The 24,134-nt window shown below is 39.8% G+C and overlaps 1 protein-coding gene and 1 long non-coding RNA gene across 6 annotated transcripts in view; one reads left to right on the top strand and one right to left on the bottom strand.

The window, feature by feature from the left end:
- The window catches only part of sog (chordin short gastrulation), a 101,103-nt gene that overhangs the window by 55,638 nt on the left and 21,331 nt on the right, over nt 1-24,134 (top strand). For all 5 annotated transcript variants that reach the window (XR_004464826.2, XM_076625692.1, XM_076625730.1 and 2 more), the window contains 2 exons: nt 12,656-12,759; nt 22,261-22,390. Coding sequence is in view for 4 of the 5 variants with exons in the window: in XM_076625692.1 (XP_076481807.1) it covers nt 12,656-12,759; nt 22,261-22,390 (234 nt within the window). In the remaining variant the exon portion in view is untranslated. The remainder of the gene's footprint in view (nt 1-12,655; nt 12,760-22,260; nt 22,391-24,134) is intronic.
- LOC117160597 (uncharacterized) lies at nt 19,422-22,813 on the bottom strand. The gene is made up of 5 exons (XR_013061829.1): nt 22,332-22,813; nt 21,854-22,036; nt 20,217-21,548; nt 19,940-20,061; nt 19,422-19,765 (listed from the first exon to the last, which is right to left on the bottom strand). It is a non-coding gene; the product is annotated as an uncharacterized LOC117160597 (long non-coding RNA).

The following is a 24,134-nucleotide window of genomic DNA, read 5'->3' as shown; positions in this document are numbered from 1 at the left end:
ATATACTTTATTCATATTTATACCATGAATATTTCTTAAAATGACCATACTATAATATCTTATTTATGATTGGTAGAGAACCATAGAAAAATAAGGAAAATGGAGAAAGGTGAAGTGCCAGTTACAGTCGGGAGCAGTCAGTGTAGATGCAGTATGGAGGGGAGAAAGATGGCGAGAGTAAGAGGAAAGAAACGAGAAAGTCCGTAAAAGGAATCTGAACGGAGGTGGAAATGAATATAAGGGAAAAAGGGGTGGAGACTCGTGGAAAAATGATAGGGGAACTGTTGAGTTGTAATAGTAATTGTAAAAGTTGAGGGGGATCAGAGGTGGAGGTGAAAGGAGGAGACGAGTTAGCATGATCAGTGAGCAGATAGGTAAGACTGATCTCAGTCGTGACGACAAATACGGTCATAATTACGCGTGTAAGGAAGTATAACAACGGACCTGCCTCTTTTCTCTTGGAAGAGGTTTGCCCATTTTCGGACAACCTGTGCTCAGTTGCTTTGCAGGGATATCGCACGAGGATTTTTCTGTCGGCTGAACGCTGGCCTCCGGCTGACTTATCGCGTCGCCCGATCTCTAGCAGGTTTCTGGCGCCACTAGTCACGCGAATTTCAATTATCACCATGCACTGATCTAATGCTATAGATATAACGCGTGTTCTGACTAACTGCCGTTTATAAAACGTTTGAATAAAACATTTGAGAATTGTTAACCCATATATTCGTAGGAATCTATATATTATCTATCTATATATAATTGTTTCGACGTATTCGTTAGAACGACAGTTTGTTAAAATATGGACTTACTAACCATAAAAGCCATAACCTAAAGGTGCATCCTCTTAGAAACAACAATATATAATAAACAGCATATTTTGTTACTGGTAACTGACGAGCGTAAAGGCACCTAGAGAAACAATAGGCAACAAATATCAGCAATTTCTTCAAGAAACATGGATTATCAGCGACAGATTTCTAGTTATCGCGCCAGTGAGGGCACAGCTTAACGCTTATCGTGATTCAGCAGCCAATCGGACGTGTCAAGAACGTTCTAGCGATCTACTTTCATCTGAAGACTATTACAAATTTAATTACATTATAGAGCAAGAGAGAAGGAAGTATAAAAATAAATCGTAAATGTAAAATCTAATACGAGCCGCACCCACGATCATGCAAATCGACAATCAAACGTCCCACGCTTGCGTGAATCGGATCGACCCGAATATAAAACCTGCACAGTCAGCGTTAACGATCATCTTAATGTATCTTTCGAGCGCTGAACAAGTGGCAGGGGAACGACAGCATTGGCAGACAGCGACAGTACAGAATTTGATTCGGCTTTTACTATATATGGATGTAAGAATGCCCGCACGCAACATTCTGATGTATGTATCAGGGACAAACGATGACGACGTCGACGACGACGGCGACGTCGATCTGGACGACGTCTGTTGAAGGCGCTTTGGCGTGCTCTAGGATACACCAGACACCGCGTAATGCTTGGCGTAGTTGGTGAATGGCCCCTTGATCCAGATTTTTGTAGGGTGATTTTTGCACACTCAGGGCCACCTATATATAGCACTCGGCACTCGACATTGCATCGCCAGTTGCCGTCTCGACGACAGCGTACGGCCAGGAAAGAGAAGCGAGGAGAGGGAGTCTTCGCGTTTTGTCTTTTTTCGTCTTCTTCGTCTTTCCTTCATTCGTCCTTTCTTATTCCCCTCTCTCTTTCTCTTTTCATTCTACGTTTTCATTCTTCGTCCAAATTTTTTTTATATGTTGCGGTTAATTCCCCAATTTTTGTATGCTGGTGCAGTCAAAATCTGTCTTTTCACATACGTTTGTTTTGCAGTCTTATTGCTTTTTGTATTTGTACTTTCATTGTAATAAGTAAGTTGGATACCTTAGCCCGACCAACGAATCGTAGGTTGGTATGATTTGTTCTTGCTTAGTGTGTACGCAACCTATGAGCGCCTGATGCGTTTCGACCTCTGCGCGTCGCATGGCGTGCGCCGAACTGTTTGTTTACGGGAAGTGGTTAGAGAGATCATTGACTCGTTTGTAGCTTCTCAGCGGGTATAGCGTGTCGTGTGGCGATCTTCCACTGAATAGGAACAGTGTTATCATTGACACTGTCTACTGACCTCCAATAAATCATGCATAAGAATTTTCAGTCTTAACCTATAATTGAAGTTTCATAGCTCTTTTCATTCCAGTACTATAACATTATTTTTTTAATTTCCAATGACACGGAAGAATAGAAATGCACTGTATGACCGAAAAATTACACAAAGTATTGCGTATAGAATCACACATAAAATCACGTAGTAAAGGACATTAAATTAGGTATGCTCAACTCACTTGTATGTCACTTAGTGGAATTCTATCTTAGATCTCATTCTGAATCCTACTGTCAGACAAATAATAAGAATGTTTTAAAAATTACTGCACTGTAAAGCAAATATAAAAATCTGATAAATATCTTATCTTACTAAGATTTACTTTAATTTTTTATGTCCATGTTATTAATATAGAATCGTACATTGCGTACCGATCAAACCACGTCTCTACACTATTAAGAGCTATTTCTTCTACGTCTGTGGAGCGACAGTAACATATTTCTTCGCGCGCCCCTTGCAAAATCACACCATTTATCATAACTCTTGATGCGGCATTAACATTCCCGTTCTTGCGCTGCGCTGGAACTGTTCGGCACGGCCTGCTACGATCGACTAGCAATACATATTTCTGTCGCCTCACGCCCGGTTCTTATATCGTCCATGATGAAGGGCGCATCAGTGACTTGGTGACATATTTTTGCACACTTCAGTGCCTCTAATTGGAATTTCACACTTCTTTCGCTTATCGTGTTCGATGTCTCCTTATGACATCATTTAATCATGTGGGAAAAACTTATATTTGTGTTTTAAAGTTATTTCAAAAAGAAAAATACCGCAGGGTCACTGGCTGGCGGGGAACTCTCGACCTTTCACGTTACTCGTCGGCGTTTCCCTTCACGCGCACCGAAAGAGATTAATTGTGCTTCTAAAGCCGCCGGCAGATAGGATCACCTACAGCTTTGATCTTTCCTTGTTGTTCTACCACCTACGTTGATGGTTAGAAGAAACAGGGAAGATATTTTAAACAGGGATGAACGTGAAATTGAAAATTGAGATTATAATTTTCTTCTTCTTGTAATTTAAAACTTCGTTTTCTTGTGCCATGAAATTTCAAATATTTTCGTATTCGTAGTAGAGGACATAAATTTTTGCTTATATATATAGGATATTAGGAATTTCACGGATCACGTGACTCTAGAGGCCACTGTTGTAGTCGGCCGGTCAACTATGTCGCCGACCAATGGATAAATTTATTCTGTATCAGTAGAAAACACCGGCTTTAAGTCGGCGTCGCCGCGGTACGAACAAAGCGGCATTGTTATATGCCCTCACGGCAGTAAAACATCGTTCGCTTATCAACCTGTAACACTCCTGTTCTCTCACCAGACGTATTTTAGGAGATATAGAAATGCGCGTGTGGAAGCATTGACGGAATCCGTGCTCAGTTTGGTGGGTAATGTGGGACGCGTTTCGAGTCACGTGACTGAATATACTTATAATCTAACCTTTTCGCTATCTGTTGAGAACTGCTATGATATTGTGTTTGTTTATGCGTATTACTAATATCTAGAAAAACTAACCCAATTTATTTAAATTCCTTATTTTTCCTATGTTCACTTTTCGTTATATTCTATATTATATCGATATATTTCTGTTGAGATATGTATAATTTTCTGTGCTGGACTAGGTTAAATGCGTAGTAGAGATACTTGTATGTGAATATCAGTGTGTGGAAGTATGTGTGTCCGAAGCGTCTCGAAAACAAAGGAATGTAAACTCTTCAGTCGGTTAAGAGTCGGTTAACAGTCGGGTATAGAAGAAAGTGCCGAGACGCGTGCAAGTGTGTATCCATGAATATATAAGGAATCGTTCATGAAATAAATATTTCATTATTTTAACATTAATCCTCAGTATAAATTTAGTGTTCCTATAACATTATTTCGGCTTCAAAGATCCACAATTTTCAACAATTTCTATAACTACGTTCATGGAAAGATTATAAAAATTGAAAAGGAGGAAATTCAGAATTCGTTAGTTTCATTATATGATATATCTAAATTCTATTAAGCAACTTTATGTGGCGACAAAGTCGTATAAAATTCTGTTGAAGTAATGGTGTGATTGGAAATACCATTGCCTACATAGAAACATGAAAGTCTGGGCTCGATTGCCGATAAAGGCGCGGTCTCTGTTTTTTTTCACCAATCCTGTAAATTCTATAGTGACATCTAATTTTAGCCATGTGGGTATTCAAGTCTGAATTGCGTAATTCCTTTTAATTCGAGTCACGTCTGGCCATTTATATTTCATTATATTTTTTGACGACCGAAGAAAATTGCTGAAATGGCTGTTTAGAACCGACGTAGGTGTGTGTTGTGTGTTTTGTTCCCAGACAGAGTATTTTTGAAATGCTTGTAGCTACGTGAAAACAGCTAAAGTACGTGTGGGAAGCGTCATCGTGATCCTCGTACTACGCTGCCGGTGGCGCTCGCCCCGGGAAAGTGAAGTTGCGAGGGCGTTTCGCCTACATGCGTACTCGCCCAGAGATTTACGCCTCTTTCATACAGATCGAAACGGTGAACCAGATATTATGATTCCTATAAAAACCTATTAATTACTCGAGTAGCAATCTTTTATCGTAATTTAATATATTTCTGAGATCATCGCGTAACCTTAAGGCTGATTCTAATGTCAATGTCTGATTAATTGACTGCGTATTAGTGCGTCTATTTATGTAAATGTCAAATATTTGCGAACATAATTAAAGAAATGAAATCTAAATGAAGATTTTTCACCCATTGAATATAACGAGAACTTTTCTTTAGATATTTAATATGTTGTATTCCATACATTTTTGGATGTTGTACAAATTCTTGATAAATGCATAAATATTCGCATTCTACTAATTAACACCAGAATTCGTATTTGCAAAGCAAAACTTCGTTTCATATATTTTCAGGCTGAAACAGTCGACTCTTAGTATAAAAACATGGTTTCTTAAAGAATATGAAAATTTACCTTACCCTTAATAAAAACATGCAAATTTGCAAAAATGCGCATTCACCTTTTTTAATTTTAATGATATAGATTTCCCGGTCGTAAGAATGATCATCGGTAATTCTCCCCTTCGTTTCTTTAAAACAAAATTAGGACGACTAATTATCCATAATTGAGAATAAAACGTGCAAATCCTTGACTCCTTCGTTTCCCTGCAGCCAACCAGATCGTAGATGAGTTTGCGTGCAGCTCAATCGAGGCCGAGGAGTACTCGACTTTAACTCCTCTGCATATTAATGTTGATCGAGGACTCGGTGAGATACATATTCGGTCGAGGCGCACGTAGGCGTACACCTACGTGAAACCTGTAGCCAGGAGAGCAGGTACGGCCGTACAACAGCGTCGCCGTTTTATAACGTAGTTGCGAGACACGGCAGGAGAGGCGACCGCGATGTGTCGATGTCGACGAAGAGAAGTCGCGAGGAGAGTGTGTCGCCTACGTGTCTGCCCACTTGCAGTGTCAGGAGACCAACCTATGAGAAAGTGGCCCTCAAGGATCGGGCCGCACCGGAAGATGTAGATAGCGCCCTCATATTCGGCCAGACGATGCTTCACGGCCAGCCAGCGTTGCGTAAGGACAATGTCGACGGCACCTGGCTTCGCCACACTTCCTCCCTCGTCTGCTCCCTCGTCTTCCTTTCCTTTCCTATCGTGTCTTTTCCGCTGCTTACTTTTTTTCTTTCTTCCTCGCGTGGTCGTTACGATCTCGTCGGGAATCGCGAGGACAAGACGTCGCGTTTTATTTTCGTTTGACTTCGCCCACGAAAAATCTCAACCCGATCGTTATCCAATCGTTCCGTTTCATTTTTCCTAGCCTTTCCCTTTGCTTCCGTGGCGATAGGTTACCGGTTCATTTAGTTTCTCGTCGCGTGATGGCGATTTACGTTAGGTTAGGTTGTAATTTTATTATGCGATAAGCTATATATAGATTGATATGTTAGTCACTTCTTTATTTTTCACAACTTCTGTTAAATCATCTGTCCGTGAATACATTTGTGATTTTTTACTCGGCTTGCGACTTCAAATCCAATTTCGCATTTCTCAGTTAATGAGATCACACCTAACTTGGTGATAATTCAATTATCGTATAGACTATGTTTGGGGATTTAGAGTTCGTCAGATTTGTGTACTAAACTGATCGCCTGATTTTCGAACTCGGACGTCACATGTTATGTGCGAACTGACCTTATAGATCTTCTACGAACATCTGTCGCGAAGCAAAGAAGAGCAAAAAAGCTGAATCTATCTTTAGCAGGTATCCCAGACTACCCGCATGTTCCTCGTTGTGCATAAATTTTCATTTTAAAGACGGTCGCGTAGTGGTCTACTGATTTGGCACCATGAACCACTTCTAAACGCTCCTTAATATCAGTTGTCATCGTGTTAAAAACCTATTACCATGAATTAACCTTTCTTCGTTAATTAAAATTCAGGTAAAAAATCGTCTTGTAGCTGGGCATAACGTTTCGATTAAAAACGACAGTAAAACTGAGAATCTGCCTTAAGGTCGATTCTAATAACACCTAAATGCTCGTGCGGTTAACTTTATTCGACTTGCCTTTCCGGAAATTTTATGGGCCTTGTTTTCATTCTGAAACAATGGCATCGTTTAGTGCGGCAATGAAACGTTAGAAATCACACGACCAAGACAAGCACGTTCGCGTTCAGATAAAATAACCTCGATGCTGCTCGGTGCATCGCAATGTCACGTGACGTGAGACCGTATACGATGCTAAAGGTGATGTGAAACTCGAGATGGAGATGAGTAAGAACGCCTATGTAACAGAGTGAGAAAGAATCAGAGTTTGAACGAATGTTGCAAGAGGGAGGAGAAGAGAACAAGTGGCGGATCGCGAAATAGGGGGGACAGGAAGTAAGTGTAACGCCGCGAGATTCATGGAAAAGAAACAAGATGGAGAAAAGTGGAAAAAGCAAGAAAAGAAAGTGGCATGTGTTTGTCGTTCACTCACCCGGCTATCGCGTCGCTTCTTTTTCTAGTCCTTTTTTATCCGTCGCCAGTGGAGAACGTTATTTATTTTAACGAGCGAGGACGTACTCATAGCGTTGTTACAAAACTACCTAGAGGGCGGTTTGATGGATATAAAGATAGTGGGCCGAATGCAGGTTTAAATATCCTGTTCCGCGTGAAGAACCGTGCAACTGTGTTAAGATGCTAGCACGAATTTCGGCCGATACTGAGAACGCACACGTGACTTTGTAGCGTCCTATTCTACCTTACCTTATTGTTGTACTATTATTATTGTTACAATCGTAGATTTTGTTGCTACAACATAATATTCATTTCATAAACTTAAAATTCCAACAGTATATGAATTTAGTATGAAGAAGAAAATTAAAAATTGTACGGGATGTTTGTAATAATCTTTTTTAGAAAATGGTGTTAATTTACCAACTGAGAAACGAGTTGTTTCATTGAATATAATACAATCAGTAAGAATAAAAAAGTTAGTACGAAGAATACCAAGACGGTTATCATTTTCAAACGTTTTATGATCACTCTACAATTTTCTCGCGGATAGTAAGCTCGTAAAAAAGCTCACGAACGTGTTTGTTAACAATATGTAAATAGATGGCGAACTTTACAAGAACGCCAATGAGGGCGCACATTTACGAGTTATGTTTGTGGATTCGTTTCTCGAACGGCAGAGTTTATATCGTGAATTTATGTAACCTAGTCTCAGACGAAATTAATATCGCGGTCGAGGCGTGTTACACCTCGCGTGTCGACGGTTTATCGTCCCCGAAACTGAAACGTGTCCCTGATCGCGATTCGAATTTCGCGCGCAGGCAAAAAGTTGGAAAAGGAAAGAAGCACGTGTGGATTTGTTGGCAAGTTTTCTTACAACTTTCTTGGCGTCCATATTCTCGTTCAGTTTATTGAATAGCAGGAGGAATAAAGTCAGGGTAAATGTTTTACCGTGGAGAATTTGGAGCAAGCTTCTTTCGTCGTGCGTAAGATAGTCGTCGGTCTGGCTTTAACGACGTTTTGCGGGCAAGAACGGTTTTGTGGAAGCAAAAGTCGGGGTAACGTGTCCAATCTTCCGACATTGGACAGGCCGAGTCAACGGTCGACGCCTTAGATATTTTAGGATTAACAGTAGTCTATCCTGTCGTATTTTTCCTAAATGAATCCCGGTTGAGGATTCATCGCGGTTCATCGAACTCCTCAGTTAGAAGCGCCACGCGTTCATCGTTATCCTAGACTGACTACGTGGCTCAGAATAGTGGCAGAAACAGTCTTCCTAGAATTCTTGATGAGATTCGCTGAAAGCTAAAGCTAGAAGGAATGAATCGTCAACGGATGATGCTCGAACTTTAAATACACCAAATTATCCTCTGACTAAAATTACTTGCCTTGGTTCATTCGAATGTGTAATAACGCCATCTTTGATCTAAAAACGGTAATTAATATTGACCTTGCAGTAACCTACAAAAGACCAGGCAATAATTAGTAATAGTTACATAAACGTAGCATATTATTGGAAGATAATACAAGGCACAAAGAATATGTTCGTATAATAGATACTACATATATAGATCATTACATAAATCAGAAATATAAGATAAAGTTCTTCAAATTCTATAATTTGGTGAAAACTACTATAATTATGCTATAAATGCTTTAGTTTCTTCAAACATTATTACATTGTAGGAGATGATGACTGAAAAAATATTAAGTATATCTTAGAGATCCCCTTCGTATCCCCGTAGAGAGACTACGATCTAATATCAAAAGTCAGTAATAAATAACGATCTTGTACACATTACTAATCCCTCTTTTTCCCCTAGATTTCTCAAACTAAATAGCTATATACATACACGGATCATAATGCAACAAATGTTTTGTGTGTATCTTCACCTTAAGTCAATATTAGTATTACCGAACGATAGCAACCGTTTGGTGCCCCTCCACCGGAGTGGAAGTGAATTTACACGAACCCGTCTTAAACACGACGTCGTAACTGGTGTCGCCAGCAAGAGCGTCTCCTCCTGTTTTTGCGCTGCTCGAAACGGCCGACACTCAACCGTTTGAGGACGCCTGTTTTCATTACGTGTCTCAACCCAAACGCCGTATTACGTCGTCGGCTCTCAGGATGGCCCTGGTTGTCGTCGTAGTAGTGTTATACGCCGTTTGAGTGGCTGCTCCTTTTTTACGACTGCACTCGTCGACTTTCGTCGTGTCGTGTCCGTACGATTTTTCTGCGAACCGAAAGGGGAAGAGAGGAACGCGTTACGCGAGAAGGCCTTCTCCGTTTATGCAAATCGCGGCCAATTTACGGACGCAGCCTCGACGCTTTTCCATTCGGTTTAATTTATGCTAATCCATTTATGCAAATGTCTCGGTAATTCGCGTGAACGCCCTCTACGCGGCTGTTCTCCGCTAGCATCCTTAATTTTGTTACGTGTTAAGACCGCGGGACGGCCACAAAAGCGCCATTATGCATGTACAAGGAAAAACAGCGGAACGCCACCATGGGGCAGGCCATTGAATTTCTGATTGGTTCACCGAGAGGGCGCGTTTAGTGTTCCGCGAAATGGCCAAGGAAGCTGCTGCTGCTGCGCTAAGCGCGGTCGGTTCACTGGCTCGAGATAAAGCGCACAAAATTTCACAGTTCATAAGTTACAGCAACGGAGTTAACGGTCTATGAAACGTTAGTATATGGGCCAAATTAGCATCGGCCACACTCTATACTCCGTCGTCCATCGCGTCGTCCACTCCGCTACGACGTCCTATTCTCATCCTTCCAATAATAGATTAAACGTTTAGCGAGATTTGACGCCTATGCTCCCGCCCTATCCGTTGTTACATTCCTTCCCATGAGCTTAGACTTATGCGGTAAGGGCAATGGAGTATTTCTATAGCGCTGCAACTTCAAATAACAGAGCAAGGAGAAACTTCTATAAAAAATATACATATATATATAAAGACAATTAGTATAGAAAGAGTAAAGTCTATGGTAAAAATCTAACAATATTATTAAATGTGAAATTTTATGTTCCCTGTGAAACGACTTATCGGCGCGTTTCGCACTACGTATCGCGTTACGAATTCTAGAGAAACGGGCGTTAAGAGGGCGCGAGCCGAGAAAGAGAAGAGGTCCATTAGGAGAATGTCAGATCGAAACGATAAAGAGCGTCGACCGTGCACGCGCGGTGCGCCAACACGGCAACGGTTCTCCCTGAAGCTTTCCTCTGATTTCGATGCCCCTCATAGCGCAGTGGCGGGATTAATTCGTTCTCTGGCTTTGTCCTCGATACTCGAGTGATTTATTCGGTTTGCTGGCGTGTCTCGTGTTAAACGGAGGAAGGAAATCGAGCCGGATGAAATGGACGGAATTCGTTGACTTTGTTGGCAACACTGCCTGTTTCTCGCCATATCCTGTATTCAGGCCATTAATACGTTCGCGAATGTGGCGATTCTGAACTACATTTTTTCTTTAACCTAGTAAACCATAGTTCTTCATAGTTGTGCCTTCGTAGATCTCTGTATCGCAAAAATGCTTTGGTACACAGAAGCCTGTTTGCAATCGGCAATAAAGGCCGGCGCATACACACAGAACGAAGAGAAAGGAGTTATACCTGGGATGAATTGAACGATGAACTGAACAGTATCGATGACATATGAACACGGCCGCATAAAGGGCGAGGTAGCACTGGACTCGCATATTTGCGATGCGGTGGCGTATCGAGGCTCTCTTCTCTCGGACTCTCCTGGTTGCTTAGGACCGACCATGCGCTTAGAACGACTTAGTACACACGGTGCAACGACCTCGCGCAACGAGCCTTACTGTGTATCTTTCTTCCTCTCTTTCTCTGTCGAATGTGTGCACATTTGAAGCAAACGGAACGACTGGACGAATCCAAAGAGACCCGATCTCCTTTCGTTTCCCCGTTCGTTGAAACGTGTAGCGTCGCGACGCTTGCATCGTATTGAGGTTCTGGATGGATTCAACCGTGATTTGTACCGTTGCTCGGCTAATAGGTTCGTTGGTACGCTGCTGAAGAATTCCACGTACTTCAGTTGATCAGCCTATAATCTATTACGTTTTATTTTTGACTTTAGACGCATTCTCGTCTGTTGATCGTTAGAGTAGACTTTGTATCGGATAGTTGGAATTCTTCCCGTTATTATTTAATATATGATCCGCTAACCTTCGTCTTCTTATGACAACTCAATTATGATCTATTTTCTTATGGTCCTTGACTCGCAATGGCGAGTTGCATTTGTGATTCACCTTGATATAAAATACCAACAAAATATCGAAAACTATCGATTCGACGTGTAGGGATGGCTGCTTATCCACTGGCTGTCACGTGATGCGTAGCACGCGAGGCGGCGCCACGCTTCCCATAAAGCGATTGCTGTATTCCGGTCTCGAGAAACTTCTTCGTGTCGAGGTGTAACGCGCACGAATCGCTCGGTTACCGGGCGCGTGATACGCTCGATGGAGGGGATGGAAGCGGTTTCTTAGAAGCGACGATAAGTCGCATAATCCGACAGAAAGAGTGCAGGTTATTTTCGGCGCGGGCACGGTCGAGTATTTATTTTTACGCTGAAAAAGAAAAGGACGTCGTTGCGCCTAACAGTCATACACGGACCTAGCTGACTTTTCCCTCGGTTTCTTTTTATCTTAGCGGAAGAAGGTGAATCCACGTCACTGTTAAACGAGGCAACGGCCTTGCGAGAATGGTGCTCGCTTTCTTTTTCCTTCTTTCAGATCGCCTTCTGCCGCTTTCCTTTCTCTCTCTCTCTCTCTCTCTCTCTCTCGCCCAGTCGCTTTCTTCTTTTACGCACCGTCTCATCGTCGTCTCGGCGATTTTTAAGCGGCGACCAAGGAACGTTTGCTCCTTCTTCGAGCACGGCGATGATTCAGAGACTGGCGATTAGCGTACCCCAGCCGGAAAGAGTCCTCCATTCATTCCGCGATTTCACTTTTATCCCATTCTGGAATGTAAAGGGATTATGTGGTCGTATTACGTATAACTTAAACGATACACGATTTCTTTCTTTCGCAATGGAAACTTAAATAACCAGTGCATTAATTTTCTTACCTTTGTATCACGTTTTATACATAGTTTATAAAATAGTTAATCCGTTTCTTCAGTACTTTGCTCGAAGTGCCTTCACATCTGCTGGATATTAAGTTTCAATCTCAACATACTCGATATAAATCTCGATATAAACGTACAATTTACAATTGACGATCATGAATTTTTCTCGCAGTCAAATAGTACAGTTAAATAGTGTGGAATATTTATTCGTAAACCTTTCTCCTCTGCAACGCCCTCTTTTCCTCTCCTATCCACAATCTCCACTTTCTGTTCGCTTTCAAATATTTCCGCCTAGTCATTTTTCATTCGCCTAAGTCGTACATATACCAGTCGGAGAAAACGGGAAAAAGAAAAGAGGAGCCACAAATTCACCAAGCCAATTCAAATGCCTCTTTGTTGCAGAATGTACGTTCGGCAAGCAGATACGGGAACTGGGCTCCACCTGGTTCGCGGATTTGGGCCCGCCCTTCGGAGTCATGTACTGCATCAAATGCGAATGCATTCCGGTACGTATTAAAGTGGGTGTGTCCTCACGCATTCGTGCGTGTCTTTGTGCACGTATCGGGTCTCCCCTGTTCGTTTGAGTCCGACCTTTAACCCCCTCGCGGCGAGGCGAGCCTCAAGCTGCACGTACAACATTACGTTTCTATGTAACTGGCCGACCTGACGCGACTTTTACGGAATTCACGTCGATTATTCGTGTAGGTACAACAGTCCCGGAACACCCTGTTCTCCGCCGCTATAGCTTGTTTCAAAGTACCAAAGATCTATTATCTTCTTGGCCGGGTCATTTGTTCGTCGCAAGTTTCTATAATCTTGCGATTACAAGTAAATGGGAACAAAATAATTCAACATAGCAAATAACGTAACATAAATCTTTCATAGAAACTGATCTTAATATAACATTGGATATAACAATACAAATTTGCAGGTGAACCTTAGCAATTTGTGCGAACGTAAGATCTTATCCTTGCAGGATAAGTTTTCTTAATTTTATTATATAAATTTTGCTTACATAAGCCATTGGCAATTCAAATTACTAGTTAATTCGGTAAAATTCCTGGTCAAACAGTTACCATAAAAATATCGTTGTCTGGATTACGTCATTTCACACAGTCATAGGTCATCATCGTACGATATGTCAATAATTGACGTCCGTTCAAATATCAACGTAATCTATCATTTAATTTAGTCTAATTATTTGATGTAATGTATTATTTATAATCCTAAGCTTCCCCCTAAGCTCAATTCGATTTTTATATTTACTTACTATACGCGTAAAAGCAATTTGGCCATACGAATTCCAATTTTATAAAATATAAAATAGCTTATATGTTTTTCTTGAATTTAAAATATATCAAACGTCATATAAAATAGCTTATGTAGTTCTCTGGAATTTAAAATACGTCAAACATATATACTTACTAGGAAATATTTACTAGGAAGGATCATAGACTATGTAGAATGTATAGATTTCCGACAATCACCGTATGCAACAAGCTAATCGATATCGACTCTTTCTTGGATCGCTATTTCCGAGAAGGTCGTAGAAATGGCATTGCCCTTTGGATAGTACTGTAGACCGACGTAATACGCGAGGCACGGACTAAATCTCGATCTGGGTGACGTGACCCACGGAGACTTGACGTGCTTTCTAATCCCATTCCTGATCCGAGACAGACTGGCGTCCGCTTCTTAGCTCGTCTACTACTACTGTACGTGAGCGAGGCGCATATATTGCTCACGTATCGTTTTACGGGTAGATACATTGTGACACGTCATACCACGTCCTTTAAACACTGTCAAGGAATTCTGAACGTGTTCCTGTACATTAACTGTTTCAAGATTGTATCTGATTAATTCGGCCGTCTTAAATAATTAATATCAAGTAGTCTTTCATACGAGGAGAATTGAAATACTGATATTTTTAAAGTTGAGGAAATAAGCTTCTCGTTTTAGGTATACTTGGCGAAAAAGGAAACCTCATATGCGAGAGCAATTGGTATATTTATATTGATATTTTTGAAATTAATAGAAGAAGCTTTTCGTTCTAGGTATATTTCACAAGGAAAAAGAAACGGGGAGGAGGGGGAGGAAGTACAAATAAACGACGCAGAAACATGCCAGGTCTGCAATATGGAAAGGAAAGAAACACAAATATTTTATATCAATAAAGAATATCTTCAGTTACATACAAGCCGCCATAAAGACTAGAAAACTACACATAGATGGATAGCAGAATGCACATTTAAAAGAATATACTTTTATATAGAAATATAGATGCAAAATATAGCTACGTGCATATGTATATACATATACCAATGTAATATAAACATATAGGATAGATAAATACTAACTGAGAAAGGACTAAGGACAATAACAGCAGCGATAAGATATAACAATCGAGAGATATGAAGATATACAGGGTGGTTGGTAACTGGTGGTACAAGCGGAAAGGGGGTGATTCTACGCGAAAAAAGAAGTCGAAAATATAGAATACAAATTTTTCGTTCGAGGCTTTGTTTTCGAGAAAATCGACTTCGAATTTTCGCTCGGTACGCGTGCACTTTATCGCGTCTCGTTATAACGGATCTCACTGTAGATCGTTGTCTCGATGGAAAAATTAAAAAAAAAAAAAATTTTTATTCTATATTTTCGATTTCTTTTTTCGCATAGATTCACCCCCTTTCCGTTTGTACCACCAGTTATCAACCACCCTGTATAATGAAGTATATAAAAAATATATAATAAAGATATATAATAAAAAAATGTATTATATTGTAATAAACTATAAGTGAGAGGGGCCAAGAATTTTCCTGCAATAGGCTACTTGCCTATAATACAAAATAAATTATTAATATAGTATTAATTAGAAAAGAAAAGGAAAATAAAAAGTTTCAGTCAGATATCTTACGTATTCCGAAATATAATATGTACATATATTATGTATGTATGTATATGTACATATATATCTTGAAGTAAGGCGGATAATTTTGACGCGATTGAATATCTGCGCGTTCGAAGCGTCAGAAGAATCGGTATTGTCTCGCTTCTTTTCGTCGATGCAAACAGGTCGAATGATGGGTTGGCAGTGTTGTATTTCCGACGCAATCGTTGACAGGCCGCACCTACGGTCGGTTATACATTTTGTCGTGCTCACGCGTCCTCCATTATTAATGAAGCCGCGTTCGTATGACGCGAAGTACGCCGAATTAAATTAGTTCCGGCCGTACGTTTGAAAACAAATTTTTATCTCTCCATTGCTGCTCTATTTTCTTTGCGTACATATATTATTCCTTTTTGACCGTCTGTCTGCAAAATGAAAATAAGATGCGACCAGGTAGGTAAAACCATATACAGCATATGACATGTATTTCTATAAAATATCGTAGCTCTTAGAAATTTGCATAAATACAGTACCAAAAGAAAATTGAAAACGATTCGATACGCAGTGCTCGACGAATACCGATAAGACGGACCGATTCCATTTTATATTGCGTTGTTGCCGGCCACGATCGCTCGAATTCTTGTCCAATCGCGCAATAATCGTCATTTACATTCCACGCATATGTGCACGGGGGAAACACCGCTTTGTTTTGCGTCCTATATGAGCCGATCGATAACGTCACCGTGTACCGACACGTCCCTTCCGTGTGTCATCGATATTCTTGCCCTTTCTCGCCTCTTACCCGTCCCGTCGATACAAACATTTTTTTAATCATCCAGTCGATAACACCTTCCTGACTCATTTTTTGCATTTACATGAAAAGCTGCGTAATTTTTTCTGACCTTGGTTCCCCTCACCTTTTTACGGCGTTTTTTTTTTCAGACGCAGTATACATACATTTTCTGACAAGATGCCGACGGTAATAATTGTGCCTTTTACGACCTAATTAAATGAGAATCATAAAACATTGTTCGTTTTATTGCTCGTTCGCCGTTTAACGATGCAATGTATGGCAGCGGTATTTGTCGAACACCCGATATACACACGAGGGTCGTTACGATCGAACGAGAACGTAACGTGTGTTCGATGTAAGAGCGACGCCCGGTTGCTAAATCGGGCGTTTTTCTTATCGATATTTCTTGTAGACCTGTAATAATAGGCCCGGCACTAATGAGCGTGATTATGAAGAGATAAAAGTACGGCCCCGGTCGATTAGCTCTGTTTAGTGGTTCTCTTCCGGACTTTCTCGATGAAAGGCGGAGGCCTGATGTTTTCTGCTTCGTTTAACCGCCTAGCATAGAATTGGCCTTTTTTTTAATTGCTTCTAATCAGCCATCTGTAATTTTTATTCACTTGCAGTTTTATTTCTCTCGCGTTGTATTTCTCTCTAAAAGTGAATATTTCCTTAACAGGATAGAAACGTGTGATTCACCCGTTAAACACGAAGAAATCCTGCACAATAATCGTATTTCGCTCGTAAATTTCAATTTTGTAATTCTAGTCTTTGGATTTGCGAACAAATGTATATACATGTGACGTTTCATTAAGGAACGATAAAGACTGATCCTTATCGAGCGAAACACCTTTTATCCTCTACGAGAACAAAAGCGCCGTTAAACGATGATCCAGTCGAGATTTCGTTCACACCCACTCATGCTCGATCCATTGAAGCAGAAAAGAGAGGGCGATGTGTAAGGCGGATACGAGAGGGGGCTTTGATACCCACGACGTGCCGGCCGCCTTGTATCGTCGGACTATTAAAGATACTCATCTCATTATACAAGACCCACCGACACCACCCACGCGATATGTGCGTTCATTCTTCTTTGCGCCATTCACCTTTCCTCTTCCTCCTTCTTTACCCGCATAATTTCAACTGCAAAACAGGCATGAAGATTCGTGTACTATTTCTGACAATATCCACGTGACGACTAGTAATCTTTATGGTTGTCGGAGAAGTAACTTTTTAAAATTAATCTTTAATTGGTAGATAGGAAATTACATAGGTACTTATACGGCTAGAAGAAGCGCCACGGGAAATTTATATCGTAGACTGTCTTTCAAAGTTCAGTTTTATTTTCAAGACAATACGTTTATTAACTTAACGCTCTTGTATCCAACGTTTTTCTATTAATAAATGCGCGTTTTTAGTAAGATGTATCAATTTCACGATCTTAGAAGTATAATTACGATGAATCCATAAAAATTCGCCCATGGTACCATTAGTTCAACGTTAAAGAACCGTGCCAGTTTAAGGTTAAGGAATAACCGTTTAGTAACATTTTCGTTTTCTGTAATATCTTCTGACAGTAGGTCAGCCAATGGAAAATCTAGTTCCAAAAATTCCATTAGCTTAAAACGGACAATTAAATCGTGCAGAATTCGAGTATCGATAAAGATGTTTTCTACGTATCTGTATAAAATCAACCATTGAAATTATCTATCAGGAAAACGATTAACTGTCATCTGATTGATACTGGAACGTTCAGAGCCATTATCAGTATAGGTATTGCGTCTTACTTGTTGCATGCATGAAAACACATAAAAACGAAGTTGCTTTTCTGCTTACGACATTTATTGGTAGAAAATAACTGGTTTGTTGTGTCACTTCATGCACGCCCATCACTATGGCTTTGAATTCTGTTTATAGTGTAAACAACATTAGCCAATTTTCAACCGGGAACGAGAAATTCGATCTTTTCCCGAGCGTTCAAGGCTTAGGGCTGTTTACACTGCGCCGATTCAAACACGAGGTTCGCGCCCGATGTTTGCTCTGTCGGTTTACACGATCCTGTTTGTGTACAAACATTATACGTCACATTATGTCCGAAAGATAGAGACACAGTAGCACCATTTTACAAAACAGAATTGTATTTAACAAGTATAGTGAATATATATAATACATATATACTTTAGAATAGATGAACATATTGAAAAATATCTGATACAAAAACTACTTATATGTGCGCACTAAATAAATTATTTATCATTTTTAAAATTCCATTTTGTCCACTATTTTTCATCCGGTAAGACGAAAGATCAGATACGTAGCTAGCACGCGCGCCAGACACGACATCTGAATTACGTGATTTAAGGCGGTACATAATAGTTTATTATATACGTAGTTACGAATTAACGGAAATAAAAAAAAACTAGTCATCGTACACTAAATGATTAAGATGCTAGAAGGAATACATGTTAAAAAACACTGACATATTGATTTTCATTTACATTTCATGAATGAACGATCACTAATGGTCGATTAGATATTCCGCATTTTAGAATCGAGTTATGCTGTTTATATTGGGTATACTTATGTCATTCATCGGCAGGATATTAGCCACGGGGACGATAAATAATTTTCATGGGATCCGAAAGTTAGATTGACGAAGTCACAGGCGAGGTTAATAACATTGGGTTAATAACTTGACCCGCGCATACAGTTGTTTGTAGGTTAAGGATGTGGATATAAATTTGGGGTCAATCATAAAGCGATTCAAAGCCCTCGCTCTGTGCGGTTCAACTAATGATCTCTATCATAGTAACGGGTTCTGTCGCGCATGCATTTGTCGTCCGGGCAGAACGGTCACGACTGTCCTAATGGAGTTTAATTTAGCCAATCTTCGTAAACTCTGTCCTTGACTGGCAACCGTTCTTACCGTGTTTGCCTATAACATCCCGTCTGCATTTCGTTCTTTTTAGTTAACCTTAAAACATTCCAAACATTGCCAACTCAAAGAAAATAGCGTTTTTTTGGAATCGAAGTATAAATGTTAACGATATTTGCCGATTGAAGTATCAACAGTAAGGAGCGAGCAAAAATTTCACGAGGAACTGCTATAAATACTGGCGTAGAAAAGAAAAAGGAACGAAGATCAGGCTGGGACGAAAGGGTAGACGAAGAGAAAAAATAAAGTGTGATCGAGAAAGAGAGAGAGAGAGCATTGGTACAGAACTGCTCGGACCCAGCAGCTTATAGACGGACGCGCGAACTCTATTTTTAGTCTTCGGTGGAATGACAGTCCCTCTTCAGTGTATATGAGGAGCTATTGATAGGTCACGGGCTTCGTTGTGAGCGACCAGGCAGACACGTCGCGTGAATCACACGAGACATCGTTTCTTTACCTAAAGTCATACACCGGACTAGTATACACTGTCTACTTATTAGTTTTATTTTCCAGTGTTACTACGTCTATTTATGCTCGACACATACGTTTGTTGGATTTGCCTGTCAAAATAGAACTTGTTAATGTAATTAGCCACTCAGATGTAGATAGTACGTCGTAACGTATGTACGTTCAGCTAAATAGGGGAGAATATTGCGTTTAATCGAACTTAATTATGTTACAACTTGATACATTTCTAGCTTTTCATGAAAATAGGTCTAATAGCATATTAAGAGGTTAGAGGCGGTTCGTTCATTTTCTTAGGAAGCGGCATAAATCAAAAGATTTGTTGGAAGTGAGAACGCTCGAAGAACGACCCACGCAGGAGACTTCACGCACAAATCGATACCGACTTCCTGTCCGATCAGGCGAGAACGTTTGTCTTGCTTCTATTATTACCTATAGAATAATGTCGAAATAATGAATGACTACCACGGTGCGAGAAAATCGTAGGTGGGTGGACCACGCCAGCTCGTGCGAATAGCGGGACGTTTTTTAATCGAGACGATCATTAGGATTGATCTGTCTGTGTCTCGCAAAAACGTTCCCATGACATCGTATATGGATACTCACATTATACACACTTATTGGCCGTTTGGTTACGATATTAGCGCAGTCGCATGGTATTTTTGGTCACGTCGTCACACAGCTATATTTGTACAGTGTCCAATGTCGAAGGATATATTCAAAACTTCCTTAAGGAGACAAAAAAATGGAATATTTCAACATTTGTGTGAGTAAAAGTGAAAAGAACGAGATACAGAGTCCGTAGAAATCGCGAAGATTTATATTTAGTTTCTATGAAAGCTATATAGATTTACGCCACGTTATCTAGAACATAATTGAATACCTCGAGAGCTTGTCGATGGAAAAATGGTTGCTTCGTTTTTTACTATCGGCCTTATCATTATCGTTCTTCATGTTTCCAGATCGCTGAAAAACTTTTTGTTACATTGTATCTCGCAATGTCGTAGAAACTTATCAGAAGTACTAGAGGTATGCGTCGGCAGGCACCTAAATGTATCTCTGGACGATAAAAAATACACCGACATACTCGCTTAGCGGGTCCCAGTTAAATAACTGTCACGCGATCTCACGAGGGCCACTGAATCTCGGAATTTACTCCTGGCGCCCCGTTTCTCCCGTAATGCGAAGTTCAACGTCTGCGTTGTCTGATCGCCGGTCGGCGCCGTTCCGCTCCCTTGACTTTTTTTCATTTTGTCACTCGAATCAACATCGAACGTATCGTTTCGCGTTTCAGGAATGCCATGCAGCTCTATAAAACCCCAAACTTAATTTCTGCTCTCGGCACCAGTGTAACCGGAACCCTCGCCGGATGCACGATCTCTTATCCATTCCTTTGGTTGGCGTCCCGTTGAAGAAGAATCTTTCGAGATTAGTTTTTCACACCCAGAGATAACTAGACGCCGCAAATTTGCTCTAAAGTCGGATATTTATCGACCGGTCAACGCGTGTCTGCTGGATCGCTGGAAACTCGTTCGAACTTTACGATTTTTGTATCCAATGGTTCTAGTTTTACCTGTTTTTCTTTTTTTTTTTATTATCATAGTTTTTATATCGCTAATTTATAATTCATATTATAATATATTATTATTTATATCATTATTTTATTATCTGGTTACATTATATGGAACTTAAACAAACAAGTAACAGTCGGGTAGAGAAATAATTGAGCAGGTAGTGGAAACAAATATCAATAAAGTTCCGTTCAATACGGCTGACTCGTACAGCAATGTGGATACTAATTTCGTTTACTTATTAAGTAATCTACGCGTGTGCTACAAGAATATATAACAAATAGAACTTAAGCAGATAATACTAGTTCCAGTTTGATTAAACGTCATTGATACCTAGATCCATTATCTGATCATTTAGTTTTGTCTCCGTCTACGCCTATGTATTGAAATCTCGCATAACCTTTTATGATATTTGATCACAAATTATAATTACGATCATGTTCCTTCGTTATCATCAGGAAATTTCGATGGATACTATTATATATATACTATTAAATATATTATATATATTCCTGTACAAAAATGAACAAGTAAGGAATGTTTCCTCTAGACGAATGTGCGTTGTTCATGAATTGAATCGTGCATGTACCATCGAGCTATGAATGCATCGTAAAGAACAACACAGTGGAGTTCGAGTAAGACATCTGAAAAGAGAAATACCTTAGGTAGAAACGGCAGATCTATGGTAGAAAGTGGAGTGAACTACAATACCGCGGAATATGAATTTATAAGACGTATATTGTAGAACACATCGGTAACAACGCCGCCATTTACACGGTTCAAGCCCCGGTAGGTGGACGATTCTTTTTCGCGCTAAACCCGTAGAAAATGGTGAACGACAGAGACGTTAAACGATAATTTATATTGCCATAGAGTATTGTAAATCGTATCGCGAATAATGGCACCATTGACCGTGATAAACGAGTCTTTTGTGATCAATAACACCTACCAATTACTTGACGATAGATTTATGCACGCCGTGCATGTAAACGTTGCAACTGTCGTCGTCAGCGATGCGTAAAGGAGTAATAAACATGTAAGCACGTTTACAGGTTCGAAAACATTACAATCACACTTTCAAACGTCACCGCGAACGTGTCCAGTAGTATGAACAGGCTGATGGAGAAACTCGCTGGAATTCGAATAATTTGGAAAAGGAAAATAACGTGTTAGCATTCGCCATTATTCGAATAATAATTAACCTAGACGCTGTTTCTTTAAGTTCTTACATTTCTGTTTCGTAACGGACATCGTTCAAACTTTTTCCTATTGTTCAACTGAAAACCATCTGTTACAGCGTGATAATATTTTAAACGTTGTAATGTGTGAAAATACATAATAATGTTCTGGTTTCAGGTGCAGAAGAAACGGCGAATCGTAGCGCGGGTTCACTGCCGTAACATCAAGAACGAATGCCCAGAACTTACGTGCAAAGAGCCAGTTCTCCTTCCAGGCAGGTGTTGCAAATCTTGTCCTGGAGACTTTAGTAAGTAACAGCATATTTTTCTTTGCATACACTTGATATTGGATCCATTGTATTTGAGAAAAAGCAGCAGATGTAGGCACTTGTGCTGACCTCCATGTAGACGTGTTATTGAACACTCCTTGCACTTGTGGCACATGTAGTAGTATCCTTATTTAATACAACGGTATCTCCAAGATAAGAATATTGCTATTATATGATCCGAAGACTTTGTTGTATCGTCAACATTCATACGTTACTGTTCTTAATTCTAGGTTATGTTTGAAACAAAAGAATCTGCCAACAGAGGCGCTAGTATCACAATATCATTGATCAGAATACTGATCTCTGTGAGAAATAATCTGAAATGTATAGGCTGCTGAAACTTTTACGATTTGTCAGTTACCATAATTGTACTGACGATCAAAAAAGGTTAAAAATGAAAGATGCTCAATAACTATCAGCAAACTTGTAACGATTAGCGCTTACAGAAGATATAGATCCAATATATTGAGTGACGGGAGATATTAATGAGAGTCAAGTGGCTTGCATAAATCATTTATCAATGATCACTGCCTCTTTTGTCTGTGTCGTTGTCTTTCTCGCCTTCTAGAGGATTCTCTTTTTCTTCTTAACACTTCCTCGGTCGCTTCTTCGAACGTCTCTCTATCGGTCCGATCGATCCGATAATCGTATTTGCAATGCCATGTAATCATGATTGACCGTTATCGCCTGGTGGCTTCAGTTTTATTATCGCCTCAATGCTCGAGTACTCTTATTAGGGATTAGCAGATTAACGCGCATATGCAGCTTTTTTTCGAGTACTGCAAAATAAGAGACTTCAACTTGCTACTTTTCTTTGCCAAGAAAGATGTCCTAGCTTTGCCTTGCCTTTTTTCCTTTCATAAATGTTATAATTGTAATCACAATATTAACTTGGTTTTTACTATTTTCATTCTCGAGTACAATTCAACGTATACGATCTCTTACATGCAACAATATAAAGTGTTGCAAAAGATTTACATGCTTATCTCTTTTATCTAATTTTATTCTTAATTCATAATATCCTTTGTCCCATTCTATTCTTAATTCAGATCTATAAGCCTATTTTAAAGGATAACGAGGTGACAAAGGAACAATTTAGACTAATACTTATCAAGGAATTGTTTGTCTGGTTATACTATAAGTTCTATGAGTCATACACAGATGACATAAATGCATGTCACCCTCATTGTCCCTTGGTAATGCTCTTCTTGCATCATAGGTGACCGACTTGCAGATATCGAAATCAGGACCGGAAATTTCGAGTACTATTTGATAAAAAAACACAAGTTACATGATTAGAATATAGCTATATCTATAGGACACAATTCAAGAGTTTTATCTTTTGTTTCTCGTTCAATAAACGTTGCGGTATAAAGTATTTCTAAAATGTGCAACTTTCACTTGAATAGCACGGGCCAAATTCTTTGTACGGTTACTTGGCTCCTTTCTTTCTTCAATGGATTCCTATATCGCCGTTAATTACCATAGAATGCGGATGGAATAAATGAACTGATTGAAATACCTGTGCCCATTCCTCTTGCTTTTAGGTGGAAATACATTGGCTACTTGGAAATAAAGGTTAAGGATTTAGCTCTCTTATAAACGGAATTCTGACCTAATAGTGAGCTTTTTACAAATATAGCGGCTCTATTAACATATTGGCTCGATGATAAATCGAATTATTGGTAAATGGAAGATATTGGTTTGGCAACTAAGTGATTGC

The sequence above is a fragment of the Bombus vancouverensis genome, chromosome 1, assembly GCF_051014615.1.
Source record: "Bombus vancouverensis nearcticus chromosome 1, iyBomVanc1_principal, whole genome shotgun sequence".
Lineage (NCBI taxonomy): Eukaryota > Metazoa > Arthropoda > Insecta > Hymenoptera > Apidae > Bombus > Bombus vancouverensis.
The sequence above is the reverse complement of the archived record's forward strand: the minus strand, read 5'-3'. Positions and strand labels throughout refer to the sequence as shown.